Source organism: Talpa europaea (assembly GCF_964194135.1).
Source record: "Talpa europaea genome assembly, chromosome: 10".
NCBI lineage: Eukaryota > Metazoa > Chordata > Mammalia > Eulipotyphla > Talpidae > Talpa > Talpa europaea.
Window position 1 is genome coordinate 56536373 of NC_140077.1, and position 20930 is coordinate 56557302.

The 20930-nt window shown below is 36.4% G+C and overlaps 1 protein-coding gene across 1 annotated transcript in view; it reads left to right on the top strand.

The window, feature by feature from the left end:
- The window catches only part of PCDH15 (protocadherin related 15), a gene marked incomplete at both ends in the record, with an annotated part of 665703 nt that overhangs the window by 422790 nt on the left and 221983 nt on the right, over positions 1-20930 (top strand). Inside the window, one exon of the mRNA XM_084244834.1 lies at positions 19725-19804. Coding sequence (XP_084100960.1) covers positions 19725-19804 — 80 coding nt within the window. The remainder of the gene's footprint in view (positions 1-19724; positions 19805-20930) is intronic.

A 20930-nucleotide genomic window follows, 5' to 3' on the forward strand; every position in this document is an offset into this window, starting at 1 on the left:
GAACAGATGTAGGCTATTAGGCTATGACTTAAAAACCTAGTTTTCATCGAGTTTGACTTCACTTTGTTTCTTATTTGCATTTTAACAAGAAGTAGTGAACAAGGATATAGGAAACATTGAATTACCATATTTTTCCCCACTGAAAGAAGAATGGTAGCTTACACATCTTGATAGAATTTAAGAGGTAAAGTTATATTCTCAACCTACTTTGAAAATAAATAATGTCATAAAGATAAATAAGACAAAAATCATCTTTTCTAATATCTGTGAGCATAAAACAGAGGTCCTGTGGCTGGTTATACAGGTGAACACATGATAATTTGTGGTTTGTTTTCTGTCTGGAGACAGGGATTTGCTAGCAAGAATAGTTTTGTTTTGACACCTCCCTTGCTCAATGTTTTTATCAACACTTGAATGAAGACTTTTACAGTCTCTTGTCATTCTATATTTAGCAATCTCTCTGAACCTGTACTTTATGTTTTGCTTTTGTTTCTCTTTTCTTTTAACAATTATTTATTTATACAAGAACTGGGGTACTGGCCAGAGGTGCAGGAGGGTAAGAGAATTCACCAGAGACAGAGCAGGGAGCAGAACAGGCAGACGGACCAAAAACACTACTGAGGAGAGCAGTGGGCAAGGCAGGAGAGGTCTGCTGTGCCATGTGGGTTTCTCCCTGTCCAGCCTGGAATGGAATCAGTGCTGCAGAGGCTGCAGACAGCTCCACAGCACTGCGCTCAACCCGCTGCATCACAAGGGAGGCCCTGTTTCAGTTTCTATGGCTAAAAATTAATACTCCTTATTTTACCTATACTGTCCCCTTCATATGCAAAAAATATCAATACTTCTCAAAGTATAATGAGGGATGCATTTAAAGAAATTACTAGAAGAATGATATGTAAAAACAGATGCTTATTTTTACTATATTCAACAAATATAAAATCACTCTGTCAAATGACTTTAATATTTTTAATCTACTCTAAATTTTACGGTAGAGAAATTTACTCTAAATTTCATATATAATCATAATCCATTATAACTGCTGTGGAAAATGACACCAGTCTAGAGGCTATATTTTGAATAGCACTGAAGGCTGACTATATAGTCTGCAAGACCCTGTATGAAACGAAAACACAATACCTTTGAAATGTGGGCCCTTTGTGCCAACCCTGGTAACACTCTACTGGGTCTACCCACTCTGTCCTGATAGAGGACATTGCTTCAAAATTGCTCATTTAACTTCCTGAATCTTATCCCATCTGATTATTTCCATCAGCATAAAAATCTGCCATCATATTACCCAACAAAAGAATCAAAATTCCCCTAGATTCACTCTAACTACTTACCCAGTTCTGTTTTCTCTGTGCAAACACTTTCACTGTACAAACTGCTCAATAAGATTATCCATGCTAGCCTCCAGAAAGCCTTGATTTCCCCTACTATTCTCTCTTGACCCCATTATAATCAGGATTTCAATCACATTAACCTATTGATAGGACTCTTTTTTTCTTTTACAAAATCATTTCATCACCTTATCTTAGCCATCAGCAAGAAGTGATAGAATTGATCATTTCATCCCTGTTTGAAGATTTATTTACCTGACTTCCAGTATACTAGTCCTCTGGGATTTCTGCCATCTTCCTTACCTGTTCTATCGCATTCCATTTCAATAGTCCTTCCTCTTTTTTTCTGACACTTAAAAATTAAAATGCCTCCAGGGTCAAGATTCTAACCTGTCCCTATTACATTCACTCCAAAGAGTATGTCACATGGATTAATGAGCTTAAATTACTTTATGTTCACAACTTATAAGTCATATCTCCAGTTTAGATCTCTGCCCTAAAACTCTAAACTTATATCCAATTGTAAGATCAATATTTTTTTCTTGGATAATAAATAAGCATCAGTCATAGATTGAGTTTCCAGGAAAGCTGACTTGGAGTTAAAGATTCATTTATTAAGCAGTATTTTTGGAATCAACTCCTGTGGAAAGGAAAAGAAGCAGCAGGATTAGATTTAGGAAGAAGTTGAGCTTCAGTGTTTTCCAAAAAAAAGGTTTCAACTGACACTAGGGAAAAACTCTGGAGCTTAGAATGCCCTTTAGAGTTGTAAGTTTGAACAAGGGGGTAGACTGTTTATATACCTGCATCTGTGAATCAGATGAAAATTATTTCAGAAAGCATCTTGACCCTAAGAAAGGTAAGTCTTTTAAGATAAGTCATTTTTTGAATAGGACTGATAGTTGAAGCTTCTTAGGAGACAACATTTCCAATGTAGGGGAATAATTTATTCATTGCTTGTCTGGGGATTTGGCAGGTATAGTACAGTATTATCAAAGCATCTCAAAATTAATATATTCTATATTCAACACCTGGTACTTACTGTCCCCAATCCAAAGGAAAATAATTAGTCCTGCTTTTTCCCCTGCTTAGTAATTTGCAATATCATTTGTCCAAATACTCAGGGCAAAAACCCTTCAAATCATCTTTGACCTTTTTGCTTTCTCTAAATTTCCTCTCATTTCTAACCAACCAAAAATCTGGTTGATCCCAAAATATTTCTGGAGTTTCACCATTTCTCACCACTCTAGTGTTTGGTAGTACCTTAGCCATCACCGGCTATGTAGCTTTTTGCAGTAGCTTTCTACCAGGCTTTACTCCCACCTCTCTATGGTCTATTACTTATCAGCGGAAAGTAATTCTTTCAAAAGTTACCTAATAGCAATAAAATTTCACTTCCGTGTGAGTGTCTTCTAACAATTGATCTCTTCATTATTTTCCATTCTTTCAGTGTTTCCCTCTGCCTCCCTTGGACCTCTTGTTTTTTTCATTGCCTGAAATTCTCTTTTACCCATGCATTCGTACATTTACTTCCCTATCTGCATGCTTCTGTTTGCTTTTCCCAGTAGCAAGTTTGTCTTAGCTGACTACCTTATAAAAAAAATCATACTTCCATGTGTGTTCCATGTTTTCTATACCCCATTCACTTTTCACACTGTGCACATTTATTTATTATATTACTAAGCTAGCTTTTATTAAATGAGGGTCATACTGATGATATTTTGTTTTATTTACTCTTTTACCTCCATTAACTAATTTAGTGACTGGAATATACTATGCCATAAATAAAGATTTGTTGAATGTTAGGTGGATCTGGTTTCAAGGAAAGTTGAAAACAAGGTTTCAAACACAGTCATCAGTCTCTGCCCTTGTTTTTGCCCTCTTTCTATTGCTTATCTCTGTGTAACTCTTTTTTAAAAAAATATTTATTTATTTATGCATACAAGAACAGGGTACAGGCCAGATGTGCGGGAGGGTGAGAGGATTCACCAGAGACAGAGCAGGGAACAGAACAGGCAGACTGACTGAAATACACTGCTGAGGAGAGCAGCAGGCAAGACAGGAGAGGTCTGCCATGCTATGTGGGTATCTCCACCACCGCCTGGGATCGAACCCGCACTGCAGAGGCTGCGGACAGCTTCACAGTGCTGTGCTTAACCCACTGTGCCACCAGGGAGGCCCACTCTGTGTTTATACCACTTCTGTTTATACCACTTCTGTTATAAGGACAAAGAGATGATGAAAACCACCTTCTTCTTGGATAAATCTTAAATGAGAACTTAAGACAGTACAATCACAAGATGAGATAAAAGGGAATGGATTAAAAAAAAAAGGTGATACAATAATACCATCTTGAAATTAAAATAAATATTAAACACTATTACAGTTGTTTAAATACATTTAGAAGTGGAAGGACAAGCAGAAACTTCAAGATTTATTTGAGCATTTTCTCCAGTTAATTTTGTTTTTTTGCTGTTCCAGTAATTGCATGCCTTTACAAATAATTTATTGCCATGCTAAGCTAAGCTATGAAGGTGGAGAAGACAAAAGTAATACAGAATTTTGGTATTACTAAAACTGAGAGTTCCTGGCTTAGAGAACTGTGGTCACCAGAGCAATAATGTGAAATATGATATCTTTTATCTTTAATGGAATTTTATAGCTAACACTGAGGGGATTATATGTAGTAATGAAGGCATATTTTAGAAATCTAGGCAAGAAACAATTGAACTTGACCTTTATTCTCTTTTTATTTATGTGTTTCTAATCTTTATACTGTTTCTTCTTAAACTCAAGTAGGACTCTTTCTAGTCTTCTAGATTGTTACCAACTAATAATTCTTGGTCTCTTTTAATCTCGTTATGTGAAATTAGTGGAAAACTACTTTGATCAACTCCATCTTAAAAAATATTCAAAAAATTTATAAATATAGCAGAAAAGTAATAGCTACCATTTACTTCATCAGAAGACTGTTGTATGATCCAAAAGAAGCTTACAATTTTGTTTTAAAGATTTATTTATGCATACAAGAACGGGGGTGCAAGCCAGAAGTGCAGGGGGTAAGAGGATTCACCAGACAGAGTGGGGAGCAGAATAGGCAGATCTACTGAAATACACTGCTGAGGGGAGCATCAGGCGAGACAGGAGAGGTCTGCTGCCCCATGTGTACTGTTCACTGGCAATAGCTTGATAGTGCTGTCTTTTAACTCCTGCACCACCAGGGAGGCCCAAGAAGCTTACAATTTTTAAACCTTCTTGACAAGGAGTTTTTGTTGATTCTTGTTTGGTCCATTTATTTATTTATTTATTTTTAATTAGCCAGAACTAAACCATTATGTTCTTTCTAAAAGTTAAACAGAAAAGAAAAAGTTTGAAATCTGGATTGGAATGTGGAATGCTTTCTTGGACAACTATTTGGTAGCTATTGGTATTTTTAATAGCAGTAATCAGAATTACCTTTAGTAAGCTGGCAATAAATGATTCTCTGTACTGTTTTGTAAATAAACCTCAGTTTATTGCATGTCTTGAAGCTGTTTATTGCTTCACATACTGCCAGCTATTGTTGATTAAAGCTTAAGTATGCAAATGCAGTTATTTCCCTGAGATTTTGATAAATAGAAGGGAACAAAAACTGTTGCTGTGATATACTCAATACACAGCTAATCGGTGTCAGTTGTCTAGGGAGAACAACAGGGGACCCAACTGATGCTGGGAAGTACCTATGGTGATTCTATACTTAACTACTAGGAATTAGTTGCTTTGGAGCTAATAACGCTATTTTGGATAAAAAATAAAAAAAAAAATATTTGCTGTGGAATAGTTACGAAGAAAAATCAAGACTTCAATTGCATTTCTTTTGTTCTAGTTTTGAATAGCTTTTATTTTACATGGATTTACAAAATCCCTTAACAATTTTAAAAAGAAAGCAGAACCTTCATTTTCTGTCATCTTCAATCACACACCTGCCTGCTTACACAAGCACTCACAGAATGATTTTAAAACAGTCTAGATTAAAAAAATACACAATTCACAGATAGAGACTGAATTATCTAGCATTGAAATTTAACTTTGCAATGGACATTCCCTACCTCCTAATAAAAGTAGTTCGCTTTTATTTTGATAAGCAAATAAAAAGTAACAAAACTTGATTGACACTATAGTTCTCCTATTTTAATCAGGGTGTACTCTATAATTTTGAATCTAAAGTCATCTTTGTGAGTGAAAAAGAAAGATTCAAAAATTAGTGTCAAAAATAGAAAGGTATAAAGACACAAATATTTATGCTTTTCCTTTACCCTTGTTTATTTTTATTTTTTATAATCAATACATATATATTCATAAATGCAATCTTACATTATCATTTCATTTTTGTGCAACTTTTTTTTTTCTGTTTTCAATTCAATCAAATCAACTTCCCAACTTTTCCTCATCTTATAACCCATGTGAACCCACTGGTATGTGTCTCTCCATTTCTTCCCTATTATGGTGACTTATATAAGGGACTTACAGGGCCTCCCCTGGTGGGGCACTCGGTTGAGCACCGTGCTGTGAACTGTCCTCAGCCTCCACAGCGCCAGTTGGATCCCAGCCGGGCCGGTGAGGGTCCCAAATGGTGCGACAGACCTCTCCTGTTGCTCCCCTCAGCAGTGTATTTCATCAGTCTGCCTGTTCTGTTCCCTGCTCTGTCTCTGGTGAATCCTCTCACCCTCCCGCACTTCTGGTCTGTACCCCAGTTCTTGTATAAATAAATAAATCTTTAAAAAAATAAGGGACTTACATATGTATATATTTGTTCATGTCCCCAAATACTACATACATATATTACAAGTGTTTTGTCATTGTTGTAAATATGCATGAATTTATGTTAATTTTTCTATCAAAATAATATAAACCTTGTAGAGAAAATGTAAGGAAAGTACAAAATCACCTGATTGTATATTACTAGCATATTGTACCTTCATAACTAAATATTTCCAATTTCTTATATTTATAAAAATTATTTAATACCTATAAAAAAGCATGTAAACACAACACCACCAGTAGAATTAGAAGAAACTACAAACTATCCCTCTGATTCCTTTCAATTTTTGCCAGATTCCCTATCAGTCTCTACAGAAAGTGTTCTGATCGGCTTATTACCAGGATATCCAGGCAGGCTTTTTACAAAACTTATCTCCTGGGTATGTGGATCTGATGTCAATTGAAGTCCTGTGAACCTAAAGAGACACAATTGCCATTACTTGAAGAATGCAGAGTATCTTGATCTAGGGGCATCTCCAGAAATAAATGTTTTATTATAGAAACCTATCTTAAGGCCTGGCAAGCATCTAGAAGAAAGGTTTGTCACACAAAGTTATCCCCTCCTCATCATGTGTGACCCCCTCATTTTCCTTGATGCTCCAAGTTCCCAACCATTCCTTAGTTCAGGATGTAAGCCAATGATTTGTCCTATAATCCTATAATGTAAATTCTTCATATCTATGTAATTAAATTTGGTCTATTCTCCTAGGAGTATATATTATGTTAATTTGTTTTCTCATCTTCCTGAGAGGAAGTCAGAGGGGTAGGGGATGTTCCTCTGTCCCAACACCTAATAATGTCTTAATAGCAAAATCAGACAATCAAGGATTGCTGTTACCTTTAGTTGTCATGATGTTAGTCATCTCTATCTGAAAGAATTCTTCCTTGACATTTTTGATGATGACCGGTAAATTATTTTATTGTTTCCTCAATTTAGACTGTTTAACATTTCTCTATGATTGGGTTTATTTTATGGATTTCATTAACAAGAACATCACTGAAGTGAGTTTTCATTGATCCCATCAGATCCTTATCATGATAGTTTCTATTGGTAACAAAATAAACAATGTTTCTGTAAATTAAAATTGTGTTTGCTGGGCCTCCCCGGTGGCGCAGCGATTGAGCGCTGGGTTGCAAAGCTGCCCGCAGCGTCTGCGGCGCCGGTTCGATCCTCCGTCTGCTCCCCGGCCACCGGAGGAGGGTCCCACATGGCGCGCAGACCTCTCCTGCCGCCCGCTGCTCCCCTCAGCAGTGTACTTCGGTCCTTTTGCCTGTTCTGCTCCCCACTCTGGCTCTGGTGAATCCTCTCACCCTCCCGTGCTTCTGACTGTACCCAGTGCATGTATAAACAAAAAACAAACAAACAAACAAACAAATAAAGAAATAAATAAGCATGCCTCTATAAAAAAATAAATAAATAAATAAATAAATAAATAAAATTGTGTTTGCTTTATTTTTTTTAAAAGATTTATTTATGCATACAAGAGCTGGGGTAAAGGCCAGAGGTGTGGGGGGTGAGAGGATTCACCAGAGACAGAGTGGGGAACAGAACAGGCAGATTGACCAATGTACACAGCTGAGGGGAGCAGTGGGCGAGTCAGGAGAGGTCTGCTGTGCCATGTGGGTTGCTCCCTGGTGGGCTGGAGATCAAACTTGTGCTGCAGAGGCTGCGGATTGCTTCATAGTGTGGTGCTTAACCCCTTGCACCACCAGGGAGACCTCAAAATTGCATTTGCTTTAGTGCACAGTGGTGACATCTCCAGATTATATAAATGATCTTTCTTCATTCATTTTCTCCTATTATTTTTAGCATTTACTGTGCTCCTCTGCTGGACTATTATTATTGTTGCAAAATGATGCTTTTCTAATACCATACTTCTACGTTCACTAGTTGCAATTCTACAATAAATAAAAACATTCTTTTCTCCCTTATATTGATGTGTTCATTTATTTACTGATATCAGTATTCTGAACTCTTGGATTTCTGTTTTATTTCTGTTTTTAGAGTTCTAAAACATTATGTTTATTAATTGTGATGCTTATATTATCCCAGAATTAGTCTCTAGTGTCATTCAGGCCGACTCTATTATCCTTTTAACACAACTCCACCATTCTTTGAGCATGTAACTGTTTTTTAGTGCAGCAAGAGTTCCAGGCTTATTTTATGCTTTTCTGCTTTTGTAATCCTAACAATGGTTTTAATCTTTTCTCTAAAAAGCTCTTAATCCATATGTTGGGGAGTAATATTTAGAAAGAAAGATTTGACTACACAAAAAGTTCATCACTATAGGTTATCTCTGTATTCAGGCTCTGTCAAATGATAAACTTATGTAATATATATCTGCATGTTTACATACGCTAAAAGAAAAAAATATATATACACACAAACTTGTCTGAAATTATCTTTGATACATATATTAATACTTGTTAGAATTTATATTTATTCATATATCTATATATGTGTATATATGCACATATATCTTTACTACTTTATATATTTTGAAGTATTATAAATACTGCAGATATTGATATGCACGAATTACTCTCTGACAATGAGAAACCTGGTTCTTATTATTATCAGTATATTTACTGAATAAAGGCCATTGTACATAAGTGATCTCATTGACTTGCATGCTCATGCCCTCCTCACCCCACTGACATTTTTACATGTGTCTGACCACCTTTTTTTTATTCCCATCTCAGATGCACTTCTCTTCCTACTTGGATTCTGACACTCTGACGTGGGCCATAAATAAACCCTCCATTCCATATGCTGAACTTCTTCATTCCACTTGTGTCAGACATCCCCCTTAAGTGGATGATCTGTCAATACCCTCTTCATGCTAGCCTTGCAAATGACCTCATGATGTTTTCATTTGTACTGAACATCACTGCTCACCCACTGACCCTCTCACAGAAGCCCTGCTTATCTCCCCTGGGATCTGGCTTCCCAGTCTAGGTGTTTTGGGTGACCTTCTTTCTCCCACTTGGGTATGGTTTTTCCAGGAAACGTTTGTCTTTACTCCACTCAGATGTCTTCATCCCACTCAAGTTCAGACTCTACACATCAGTCACTGCCAGGACAGCCCAACCCAGCCCAGCCCAACCTGGTAACCTTTATCAGGCTGCTCTGTCTCTGACATCCTACACTGGACTACTGTTGTCACTGATCCACAGACATGCCCTGTCAGTTTTTCACAAGTTCTGGCCTTTCACTGCCAAAATGTCTGGCATCTTTCCCACTTTACTTTGGTTCTGACATTGAAACCTGGCCACGCTGGCCTCTAGCCGTCTGAGGCACTGTCCTCATCTGACTTATTTTCCAATATTTTTACCCTGGGCTGGCTATTTTCACCAATAATTCCCATATTATTCCCCCCTCCAGGCATCTCAGTGCTCTGCTTCAGATCATAGCCTATACCTCCAGTAGATGCAGAAGGCTCATACTAGGCTACATCAAAAGAGTTTTGAAATTATTCAAGAAGGAAATCGGGAAGGAAGAAATCAGGACATGTACATATACACATGTTTAAAAGCTGTCTTTTGATAAGGGGCATTATCAAGATGTAAAATATAAGTCTCTGTCACACATACACACACATACACTCACACTCACATGTACTCACACGTACACACATCGGTACCCATCTTCTTTTCTATCTCAACTTTGGAAGAAAGAGACAAATGGTATAAGTAAAACAGAGAGCAAAGCAAGTTATTTGTTTACAGCAAATGTAGTTGCTAAGAGCATAATGAAACTGGATCACTATATTTCCTTCATTGTACTGAATTAACCCTCCCAGTCAAAGGAAATCTTCATACTGTGGAGAAGGACAAAAATACATAGAACCCAGCAAGATATGAGTCTTGGAGAGTAATTCAGTCTCTCAATCTTATCAATCAAGGAGTGGCTAAGGAATTGCTATACTGTTCTCTCCTGGGGCAGGTATATTCCTACATCTCAATAGAAACATGAACAATGAGAGACACATGTCTTTTTAATACATTTCTAATTCATATTCATAGAATATTTCACTTGTTTTTCTCATTATAATAAGTAAGATTAATGACTGTGTAACCTGCCCAAATTACAATGATCTTTCTGCGCACCAAATTGTAAATACTAAGCCACATCAGTAACAAAGCAATGTATCTGCCTTCATGGTATTCACATTCTAGTATGAATAAAATAAAATGAACAAAATAATGCAAGTTGTATAGCATTTTAGAAGTGATGCGAGCAATGTGGAGAAAATGCAAGATGTAAAGCAAAGAGGAATATCATGGGGTTACAAATTCATCAGTAACAATTTCACTAAGAGAATGACATTAGCAAAGGGTTAAAGGTGGTCAGAGGGTGGACTATGTTGGTGTGTGAGAATGAGTGTTTCAGGTGCCCAGATAATGGCTCTGAAGTTCAGGGCTGCCTGGTGTATCTGAGGAAGAGCACAATGAGACTGCAGTAAAGTAGAGAATAGTAGAAAATAACTCATCCAGTAACTGGGAGTGGTGGAGAAAACTACTCTGAGTAAAATTAGGCACTAATATTAGAAAGAATTTCAGTGGCACAAGTAAACTTAATATTTAAGAGGGTCATTCTGGATTTTCTGTTAAAAAGTCTCTAGTGGAGGGAGAAAAGGAATTATGGACATAAGTTAGAATGTTGTTATAATAATCCAGAGTGGGCCTGGGATGATGTTTCTGGAAATCTTGAGAAATGTTTTTATTTATTTATTTTTAAGATTTATTTATTTTGTGCAAGAACTGGTATACAGGTCAGAGGCGTGGGGGGTGAGAGAATTCACCAGAGACAATGAGGGGCAGAACAGGCAGACGGACCAAAGACACTGCTGAGGGGAGCAGTGGGTGAGGCAGGAGAGGTCTGCCGCACCATGTGGGAATCTCTCTGGCCAGGTGGGAATAGAACCAGCAGTGCAGAGACTGTGGACAGCTCCACAGTGAAGTGCTCAACCACCTGCGCCACCAGGGAGACCCCATAATTTGACTATTTTAACTAGTGCAATAGATATGGGTGTGCTTATATCCCTTTGAATTAGTTATTTTGTGTTCTTCAGCTCTATAACTAGGAGTGGAATTGTTGGAACATAAGGTAGATCTATTTTTAATATTTTGAAGAACCTCAATACCATTTTCCATAGAGGTTGTATTACCAGATTCTGGGTTCTTGAGTTCTTTAAGATATTGAAATAATTGAGACTCAATCCTGCAGGTAAAGAATAAGAAATTATTAAAATTTATATAATTCAGCATAAGGGAGTCAGAATCAGGCACAGGGTTTATAGGATGCTCATTAGGAGGGAAACAGGTAGAGACTCTGTTTAAGCAGTTTAACCCAGCCTCACTAGAAGACTGGAGTCATTTCTTTGTCATTTTTATCATAAGGTCATTCTGATGTGCTAACTCATGATCTCCTTGTGAGTTTGACCTCTTTGTGATGGATTTCATATAATTATTAGATTAGAGAAGATTGTTACCTTAAAGGCTTTATTAGATGAAACAAGGTTTCATCTAAAGTATGTTTTGTGGAGGAGTTCCTTCCTAGAGAGAGAGAGTGTGAGTAGGTGAACTTGCCTCACATCTCCAGTGGAGAAAATGCTACTTTATACTTCATAATGACTTGGTTAGATCCAGTCTGATTTAGTGCCTAGTATCGTGGAGTTTCCTGATACTCACTGGATGCTGTCTGCTTCTTAACACAGTTGAAACAGTCTAACATTACCGGCAGGAGTATACTGAGGTTCCATTTTCCCCACATCTTCACCAACAATTGTCATTTATGGTCCTTTGTTTTGTAGGCCATTTTCACAGGTGTGAGGTGGTATCTCATTGTGATTTTGATTTGTATTTCCCTGATGATAAGTGATAATTATCATTTTCTTCGTTTGCCTATTGGACATCTGCTTGTCTTCTTTGGAGAACTGTCTATTTAACTCTTGTGTCCATGTTATGATTGTGTTCTTTGTTTTCTTTTAGTTGGATTGGATGAGTTCTTTGTAAATCTTACATATTAGCATCAAGTAAAATGCATAATGTGCAAATATTTTCTCCCATTCAGTAGGGTTGCCTTTTTGATTTAATGATAGTTCCTTTCACTGTACGGAAGTTTGTTTGTTCTTTCTTTTTTTCTTCTTTTTTTTTTCTTTGTTTAGCTTGATGTGGTCTTATTTGTTCACTTTTGCTTTTGTTTTCCTTGTCATTGAAGTCAAGTCTCCAAAGGTATCCCTGAAGCCAGTGTCATAAAGTGTTTTGCATGTTTTCTTCTATATATTTTATGAATTAGCTTCTTAAGGGAGTGAATGAAAAGGATATTGAAAGACTGATTTTAAATAGCTGAGGAGATGAGAAGAGTCAAAATGAAGACTGAAAGAAGCAGTCATATAATCAGAGATAGAATCAGAGATATAGATCCAAAAAGCAAAGAGAAGAAAATATATTAAAGAAAAGAGACAAATCAATTATGCCTAATGCTGCTGGCATGTCAAATTAAAAACAAGATGTATTACCTCAGTTAAAAATTATCTTGAGGACCTCCCCAGTGGCGCAACGGTTGAGCGCTGGGTTGTGAAGCTGCCCACAGCCTCCACAGCTCCAGTTAGATCCTCGGCCACCAGGCAAGGGTCCCACATGGCGAGCAGACCTCTCCTGCCGCCCACTGCTCCCCTCAGCAGTGCACTTCATCACTCTGCCTGTTCTACTCTCCGCTCTGGCTCTGGTGAATTCTCTCACCCTCCCGTGCCTCTGTACTCAGTGCTTGTATAAATAAATAAATAAATAAATAAATAAATAAATAAATAAATAAATCTTAAAAAAAATATCTTGAGAAGTAAAAACAAAGCTATCAAAGCAAAAAAAAAAAAACACATGGAATAAAATCCTCATTCATTTTATGAAATATTGGATTTGCTAGTAATGTTGAAAAGAGCAGTTTCAGTATAATAGCTGTGATGGGTTGGAAGTATGATTGGTGTGATTTTATTTTTTTATTGATACGATAGCTGGGGTATAAGCCAGAAGCGCAGGAGGGTGAGAGGATTCACCAGAGACAAATCGGGAAGCAGAACAGGCGCACTGAAATACACTGCTGAGGGGAGCAGCGGGCGCAATAGGAGAGGTCTGCTGCACCATGTGGTTAGGTCCCTGGCTGGCCAGGAATCGAACCTGTGCCACTGAGGCTGCGGACAGCTTCACAGTGCTGCTCTCAACCTGCTGCACCACCAGGGAGGCCCTGATTGGTGTGATTTTAAGAGAAAATGGAGAGATAATAATTAGGATAGGCACAAGGTAAAACTCTTTCCCAAAAGTTGCCTTAGATAGGAATTCAGACAGGCCATTATCAGTATAAGAGAAAAGGTGGAATGCATAGTTATGGGAAGGTATATGTAAAAAATCTGGGCAGCTTCTGGAAAATTATTTCTATTTTTTCAGTGAAACAGTAATAATGGTCACCAACCAAGAATGGAAAGGTGAAAGTAGGATAATTGGAGACCTGAGAAGAAAATGTTAAAGAATCATGTAGGAAAGCGGAGAGTAGGTGAACTAGTGAAGTAGAGATGTATAAACATAACATTTTGTTCAGTGGCCAACAATTTAACACCAGGAATACACACACTCACAATTTTGGAAATACTGCTGTACTAACCCAACAGGTTAGTACACTCTCAAGTAGCTTAATAACATAAATCAGAAATAAATGAGAAAAGAAAAGATCATTCAAATCTGTTGATTTTTATCTATTTTAGAATCCCTAAGGGCAGGTACTTTGTCTTAATGTCCTGTGAAATATAAAATCATTCTATGTGTATATAGTGCACTCTAAAAGATGGTGTTTTATTGCTGTGTTTGTCTTTAACATGAATAGAATATTACTTTAGAGGAGATTTGTGTACTTTTCAAAATGTCTATTTTCTAGTATCTATACACATTGCTTATTTGGATAGATCCTTTTGTGGCCTAGTTGGTGTTTCTGAAAAATGGGACATTGGAATTCAGATGCAGTAAGTTAGTATGCTTGAGTAGACAAGAAAGAGTAGTTGCTTTGATTCCTAAAGATTTTTTTTTGTTCTTCAACAAACAAATCAATTTATTATAGTCATTTTTTAAACATATATCAACAAACCAATACTAATTTCTATTATTTGATAGCTATCCAATGTAAGTTTCATTCTGTGATTTAGCCTTAGTTATTTAAACTCTGGAGGGCATCCCTGGTGGCACAAGAGTTTAAGTCTCAGCACTATCAAACTATCACCAGCCAGTGCAGCAAGAGTTCAATCACTGGCCAGGGAGCTAACCAACATGGCACAGAAGACCTCTCATCTCCCCAGCTGGGGGCGGCGTTGAAAAGATTTACCAGAGACAGTGTGGGGAACAGATCAGGCAGATGTACTGAAATACACTGCTGAGAGGAGCAGTGGGCAAGTCAGGAGAGGTCTGCTGCTCCATGTGGGTCACTCCCTGGCCAGCCAGGAATTGAACCCATGCTACAGAGACTACAGACAGCTTCACAGCGCTGTGCTCAACCCGCTGTGCCACCGGGGAGGCCCTGAATACTATACTTTTTTTTTTATGTTTTTTTTTTTTTAATTTTCTAGAGACATGTCTTATTTATTTATTTATTATTTGTTTGTTTGGTTGGTTTATACATGCACTGGGTACAGTCAGAAGTGCGGGAGGGTGAGAGGATTCACCAGAGCCAGAGTGGGGAGCAGAGCAGGCAGAAGGACCGAAGTACACTGCTGAGGGGAACAGCAGGCGGCAGGAGAGGTCTGCGCACCATGTGGGACCCTCCTCCGGTGGCCGGGGAGCAGCTGGGGATCGAACCGGCACCGCAGAAGCCGCGGGCAGCTTCGCAACCCAGCACTCAACCGCTGCGCCACCGGGGAGGCCCATGAATACTATACTTTTAAATGAAAAATTTTGTTATTTCTGTCTTTCCATACTACTGTCAGCCGTACAAATGGGTACTAGATATCTGTGTTTTTCATTGCTGAAGCCCAAATATAAATACTCAATATATATTTACTCATTGCTGAAGCCCCAGTATAAATATTCAATATATAGTTACTGAATTCCTGACAGTACACTGTAGGTGTTATTATTGTTTCATTTTGTAGTAGGCATCTTTGTACTGAGGATATGTAATTCCTATTATATCACAGAAAGTATTAATACTATACTCTTTTTAACATGAATCAGTTACTATTATCTCTAGATAAGAAGTATATCTTCTAATTAAGTAAGTTATAGAGAAATCTAATTAGAATGGTGAAAAAAAGAGTAATTAAAGTTTCTTGCATTTTCTATTTATCTATAATATTACATTGTGGCTTAAATGAGATAAGGCATATAAAAATTTTATATTGTTCCTGATCTAATAGTCAATAAATTCATAACTAAGGATTCATTATACAATACTATAAATAGATTTTATCATTTAGAGAAGTCTGACTAGTCCTGTATTAAAAAATACTGTTTAAAAATGTTTATAAAAATATAGTTTGGGACACATATGCACATGATCAACTTTTAATACTGTAAGAATCATTGTATTCTGATTTCCAATTATTCTTTTTACGCATTATTTCTCACCCTTTAGACAATGGCAAATAGAGATATATGGTGTTCATACAAGTGTTAACACATGTAATGGATAGATTTCAGAACTCTGATCCAGATAACACTATTTCCCCTTGCTTCATTGTCTGAAAAGTAATAAATCCTCCATAATTACAACACTATTTGCCATATACCCTGAAGCAACAACACAGGATTGGCTGAGAAGATAAAAGGAAGAAAACAATCAAATGAGGATTTTCTTCTAAATCCTGAGTCTTCAAAGTTTCCAAAATGGCTCAAACTCACAGAAGAATAAAGTAGGCAAATTATTGGCTTTTAGAGTCCTTAAAAGCCTCAGGCATTTAAGTGGTCAAACAAAACTAGAGAAATACATCAAGGTACTTCAGAGACTGAATATATTTAATTTGGCTGAAAAAATTTTGAAAATTCTCTAGAAATTTCTTTTTCTTAGTAACATAAAAAACTATATAAATAAAATGATACAGTATACATAGTACTCTCATCACACTATATATGTGTATACAGTTCTATATAAATATAAAAACATATAAAATATTACAGTAGATCTGATACATTAGGAGAGTCACCATTAATTTTGACTTAAAAATTTGAAACTGTGTGTAGAGAATAATTTCTCAATTTATGGGTTCTTCTTGGTTTGGGTAAGCAATTAAGACTGTATCAAGGCCTCCCCCAATGGCGCAGCGGTTGAGCGCTGGACTGTGAAGCTGCCTGCAGCCTCTGCAGTGTCGATTTGGCCACCTGTGAGGGTCCCACATGGCATGCAGGCTTCTCCTGCCATGGCCGCTGCTCCCCTCAGCAGTATATTTTGTCAGTCTACCTGTTCTGTTCCTTGCTCTGGCTCTGGTGAATTCTGTCACCCTCCTGTGCTTCTGACTATACCCAGTGCTTGTATAAATAAATAAATAAACCTTTAAAGAAAAAAAAAAAAAAAGACTGCATCAGTTGGGTTAGCAAAGGAGAATCAATTGAGTAACATAAATAAGGAGAATTTGCATGATTGTAAATTCTAAAATAAAATGAGTTGAAGCTGGAATATACAACTCATGTTAGAGGACCTGTAGCATCAAAGGGAGAGGGGACTGTTTCAAGTAGGGCTCGACTTCCTATTTTACTCTGAAAATAAAATGATAAATTTTTCACATAGGGAGAACATGTTCAGTGATAAACCTACGCCTGGACAATACCCCTCCAAACTATATACTTGTTGGCTATGAAAGTGGACAGCAGTAATTACTGCTGTCTTTGGGAAAGGGTCAGAGATCTGGTCTGAGATCAAGACCTGAGCAATCTTCTCAATCTATATGGCCTTCAGTGCAATTCATTTAAAATAATAACATTCTTTAAGTAAAGATAACAAATGTCCAGGACCCAGAAGGTGCTCAGTTGACCTTGGTTCCCTAAACCAAGGTGACACTCAATGGAAGTTGCCTTGTCTTGACATATTGAGAAATACCTATTTGACCATTTTGGAAAGACTGATCCTACAACACAAAGTTTTCTTATTTTAGAATATATTTCTTCTGACTTTTATGAAAACATATAACAATGAATTGTGTCCCAGACAACAGCAGTTATATACCAATGAACAAACAAAAAGAAATTGATAATATCTATAACAACATGACAGGTAAAAATTACTTTCTAAAAGTGAAAAACAACAGAAAGCATTCAGTGTGAGCCTTTTCATGATAAATACAGTTTCTAGATACAACAATTCTTTATTTCTTCAAAAACTTGTCTGTATCATTATTTATATATTATTATTATTTTTTTGGTAATACTATCTGGCAAGAAACTAAAAACACTGGGAAAATATCAAACATTTATTATCAATCCCATTGAATGTTTTTTTTTAAATCTGTTCATATCTTATACTCTGTTCTTAGACTTTCATTATAAAAAATTAAATTAATGTGATTAAAAATGTTAGACTTAGCTTTGAATTAAATGTTTCAAAGTAATAATCCTGGTAGGTTATTAATTCATTGTATTTTACTATTTTAGTTTATTTCAGTGTGCATGCATATGTGTGTGTATGTAAAATATTTACTTGGATAAAATGGTCATTTTGTTTGCTTAATTAACATTCACAGTGACACTGCAAGGGAGAAAGCAGTACCACTAGTAATATGGTTATTATCATAATCCAGAAAAAATGGTAGTAGTGAAGGAGTTCAAATACTGCAAATATTTTAGAAATAGATCCAGTGTGATTTGCTAATGGATTGCATTAGGGAATGAGAATGAGCAGTTAATATCATAATATGAGGCCTGAGCAAGCGAGGATTTAGTTTCTGCTAATTACTGAGATAATGAAGACTAAAAACTGCATGTTGTTGTCTTCTTTAGGGGTGTAGAGCAGGAAAGAGATCAAGATTTTTGGAGGTTTCAACATTTTAATTTGGGGATGCATATTCATCAAACTAGAGATTCAAGTAGACAATTGAACATAGGCCTGAAATTCGGAAGAAAGAACAGATTTATAGATATGAGAGTCTTCAGCTGATAGATAATATTTTAAATTATGCAATTGGATAAGGTGACTAAGTGAGGGAGGGTCAAGGAGAAACCTTTGGGGAAATCCAATATAAATATGTGTCATTGGTGATGAGAATTGAAAGTTGGATATGGTGCTTGGAAGTATGTAAAGAAATGTAGTCTGAAAGAGCCACTGTTGGGAGGCAGAGACTAAATAATTCTACAAAGCTGTTCCCACAGAATCTCACACTTAGTAAATAGTCTCTGTTTGTATTCAGCTGTCTCAGGACTCTGGATTGATATACTTTTAGAGAGGCTTCTGATCATCTGTCCAATGTGGTAGCTGATAAGGCTATTCTGTGCCCAGGAATATGGAACCTTGTCAGTCTCCTGAACTACTAATAAACAGTGCACCCTGCTAGTCTCCACATGGAATTTCATACTGGCTTTTTTGGCTCTTACAGTTACTGCTCAGTCATTGAAAGGACCACACACAAGTACCCTTTTCCAAGGTTCTGCTGCCTCCAGGGCAATGCCTGATAGTCAGAGAGGGGGTTATTTCTGGTAGTTCAGAGGTCCCTTTAGTTTTTTCTCCTGTATTTCCCTCCTCATCAGGGTCATACTTAGGCAGATCCCTCTCACATTCCTTAGATATCATCCATATTTCTTCATCAATGTCTTTTCAAGCATGTTAGAAATGGAAATTATTGGATATTTCAGATTGTCAAATTAGAGACTTCAGTGCCATATGTAGAGTGTATGTATTTTTAATGTGGATAAGAGTAACCCAGAACTCAAAATTAGAAAATATAGCTTTTTATCCTGTTTGACTTGAATGAAGAAAAAGTCATTTAATATTTATTGGAAACTTACAATGTGGATGACATTTGTGTGCCTAGCCATTAACTATTTCAATTAAACCTCCTGAAATCTATTAAAGTTGTATTTGTATAGTTTTCATTTTAAATATGAAGAAATTGAGACATAATCACACGGTTAGTAAATGGAACCCAATTTTGAAATCATGTACTCTGGCTCTAGATTCAGGATTCTTACCCATAAAGCTTTACTAACTTGATATAGTCTAACTTAAAAAGAAAAGTGCATTAATTAATTTATCAACATTGTAAACATTTCTATAGGGTTTAACACATTTATATAAATTGTAGTGATAGAATTATATAAATTAAACATGTAAACCTTAGGAGAATTATTATACTATTTCCCTATCAAATAATATTATATATCCATCCATCCAGATATTCATATTCATTAGGACTGATTTAAAATGTGATTAAATGACAGAAATGCTGCTATCATATATATATATGTATAAAATTCTGTATTATTGCCATATCCCATGCCTTGATTTTTATCCTTTAAGCACATCATGGATAGTTTTGAAATTAGTTTCAAGTTCCTGTATTACAATGCACTTAATAGGAACCATCAATTGCTTAATAATTGAATTATGTTTTTTCTCTGAAGGCAACTGATCGGGAGGGAGACCCAATAACATATGCCATTGAGAATGGAGATCCTCAGCGAGTTTTTAATCTTTCAGAAACGTAAGTTAGAAATGATTTCTAAACTTACATTTTTCCTTTTAAAAATGTTAAACAATGTACTGGTAACAAGAGAACAGACTTCTAATCAGAAGCTTTCAGCTATTTTATATTTTCCTTTTACTTTTTTTTCATAAATGTTAATGATAACTGGGAGGGGGCATGTAACACTGACTCTAGCAAACTTACCCTGGAGACCATTTATTTATTTAAAACATTTCTACTAGGTAATAGCTACTGAGGTGGAAACATTTCATTTGCAGGCATAACCTGGGATTAATTAGATCCCTTTAAAGTTGTCAGCTAGTCATAATAACAAGGATATTTCTACAAAGAATAACTTGGCACTAAATCATTTGTTCACAGGGAATTTTGTAAGGAAAAGCATAATTAAAACACATTCAAGGTACCCCAAAGTCCGTTCTTCAATTTCTGATTGATGCAGGTATATTTTAAAACAGCTAACAAAAAAAAATTGCATGGCCAGGATTAGCCTCTTTAAAGTCTATATCAGCATCATTCTAGTCACTCCATGAGCATATTAAAGATAATGGTAAATATAACTCTTGAGAAAACTGAGAATGGAGGTTAAAGAAGAAATTGGCATTTCCAGACAGATCACTTGGTCCTCTTGCAATAGCAAAGCATCTGTTCTGCTGTCATGGCTAAAGTGCTGTGCTTGCCACCTCGCTGATGTTTCCTGTGTACTAGTGAGTGGTTTTGTCTCCAGAAAGAATAGAAACCTAAACTTACCCCATGATTAAAAAGTGAGGAATTGCCAATTGAGCCAGGTACTGCTTTAGTCTCAGGAATATGTGGCACATAATGCCAAGTTAAGGGTGGTAACAGAGTCTGGTGAGAAACACCTGCATTTACAGAAGGTGATGACCATGAGTTAGTAAGGCAAGAAGCAGTATTTCCTAGGCTTTTAAGATTATACAGATGAATAAATTTCTATTTTGAAATGTGGGAAGATAACGCTTAAAATTGTTTCCTTACATACATGTAAACCATAAATTAACTGTACTTCACAATCATCCTTAACAATACTTTGTAAAAGGGATGTTTCAGTCAAAATTGTATGGCACTGGCTACCTCAATTAAATAAGTAAATAAAGAAATAAGTACA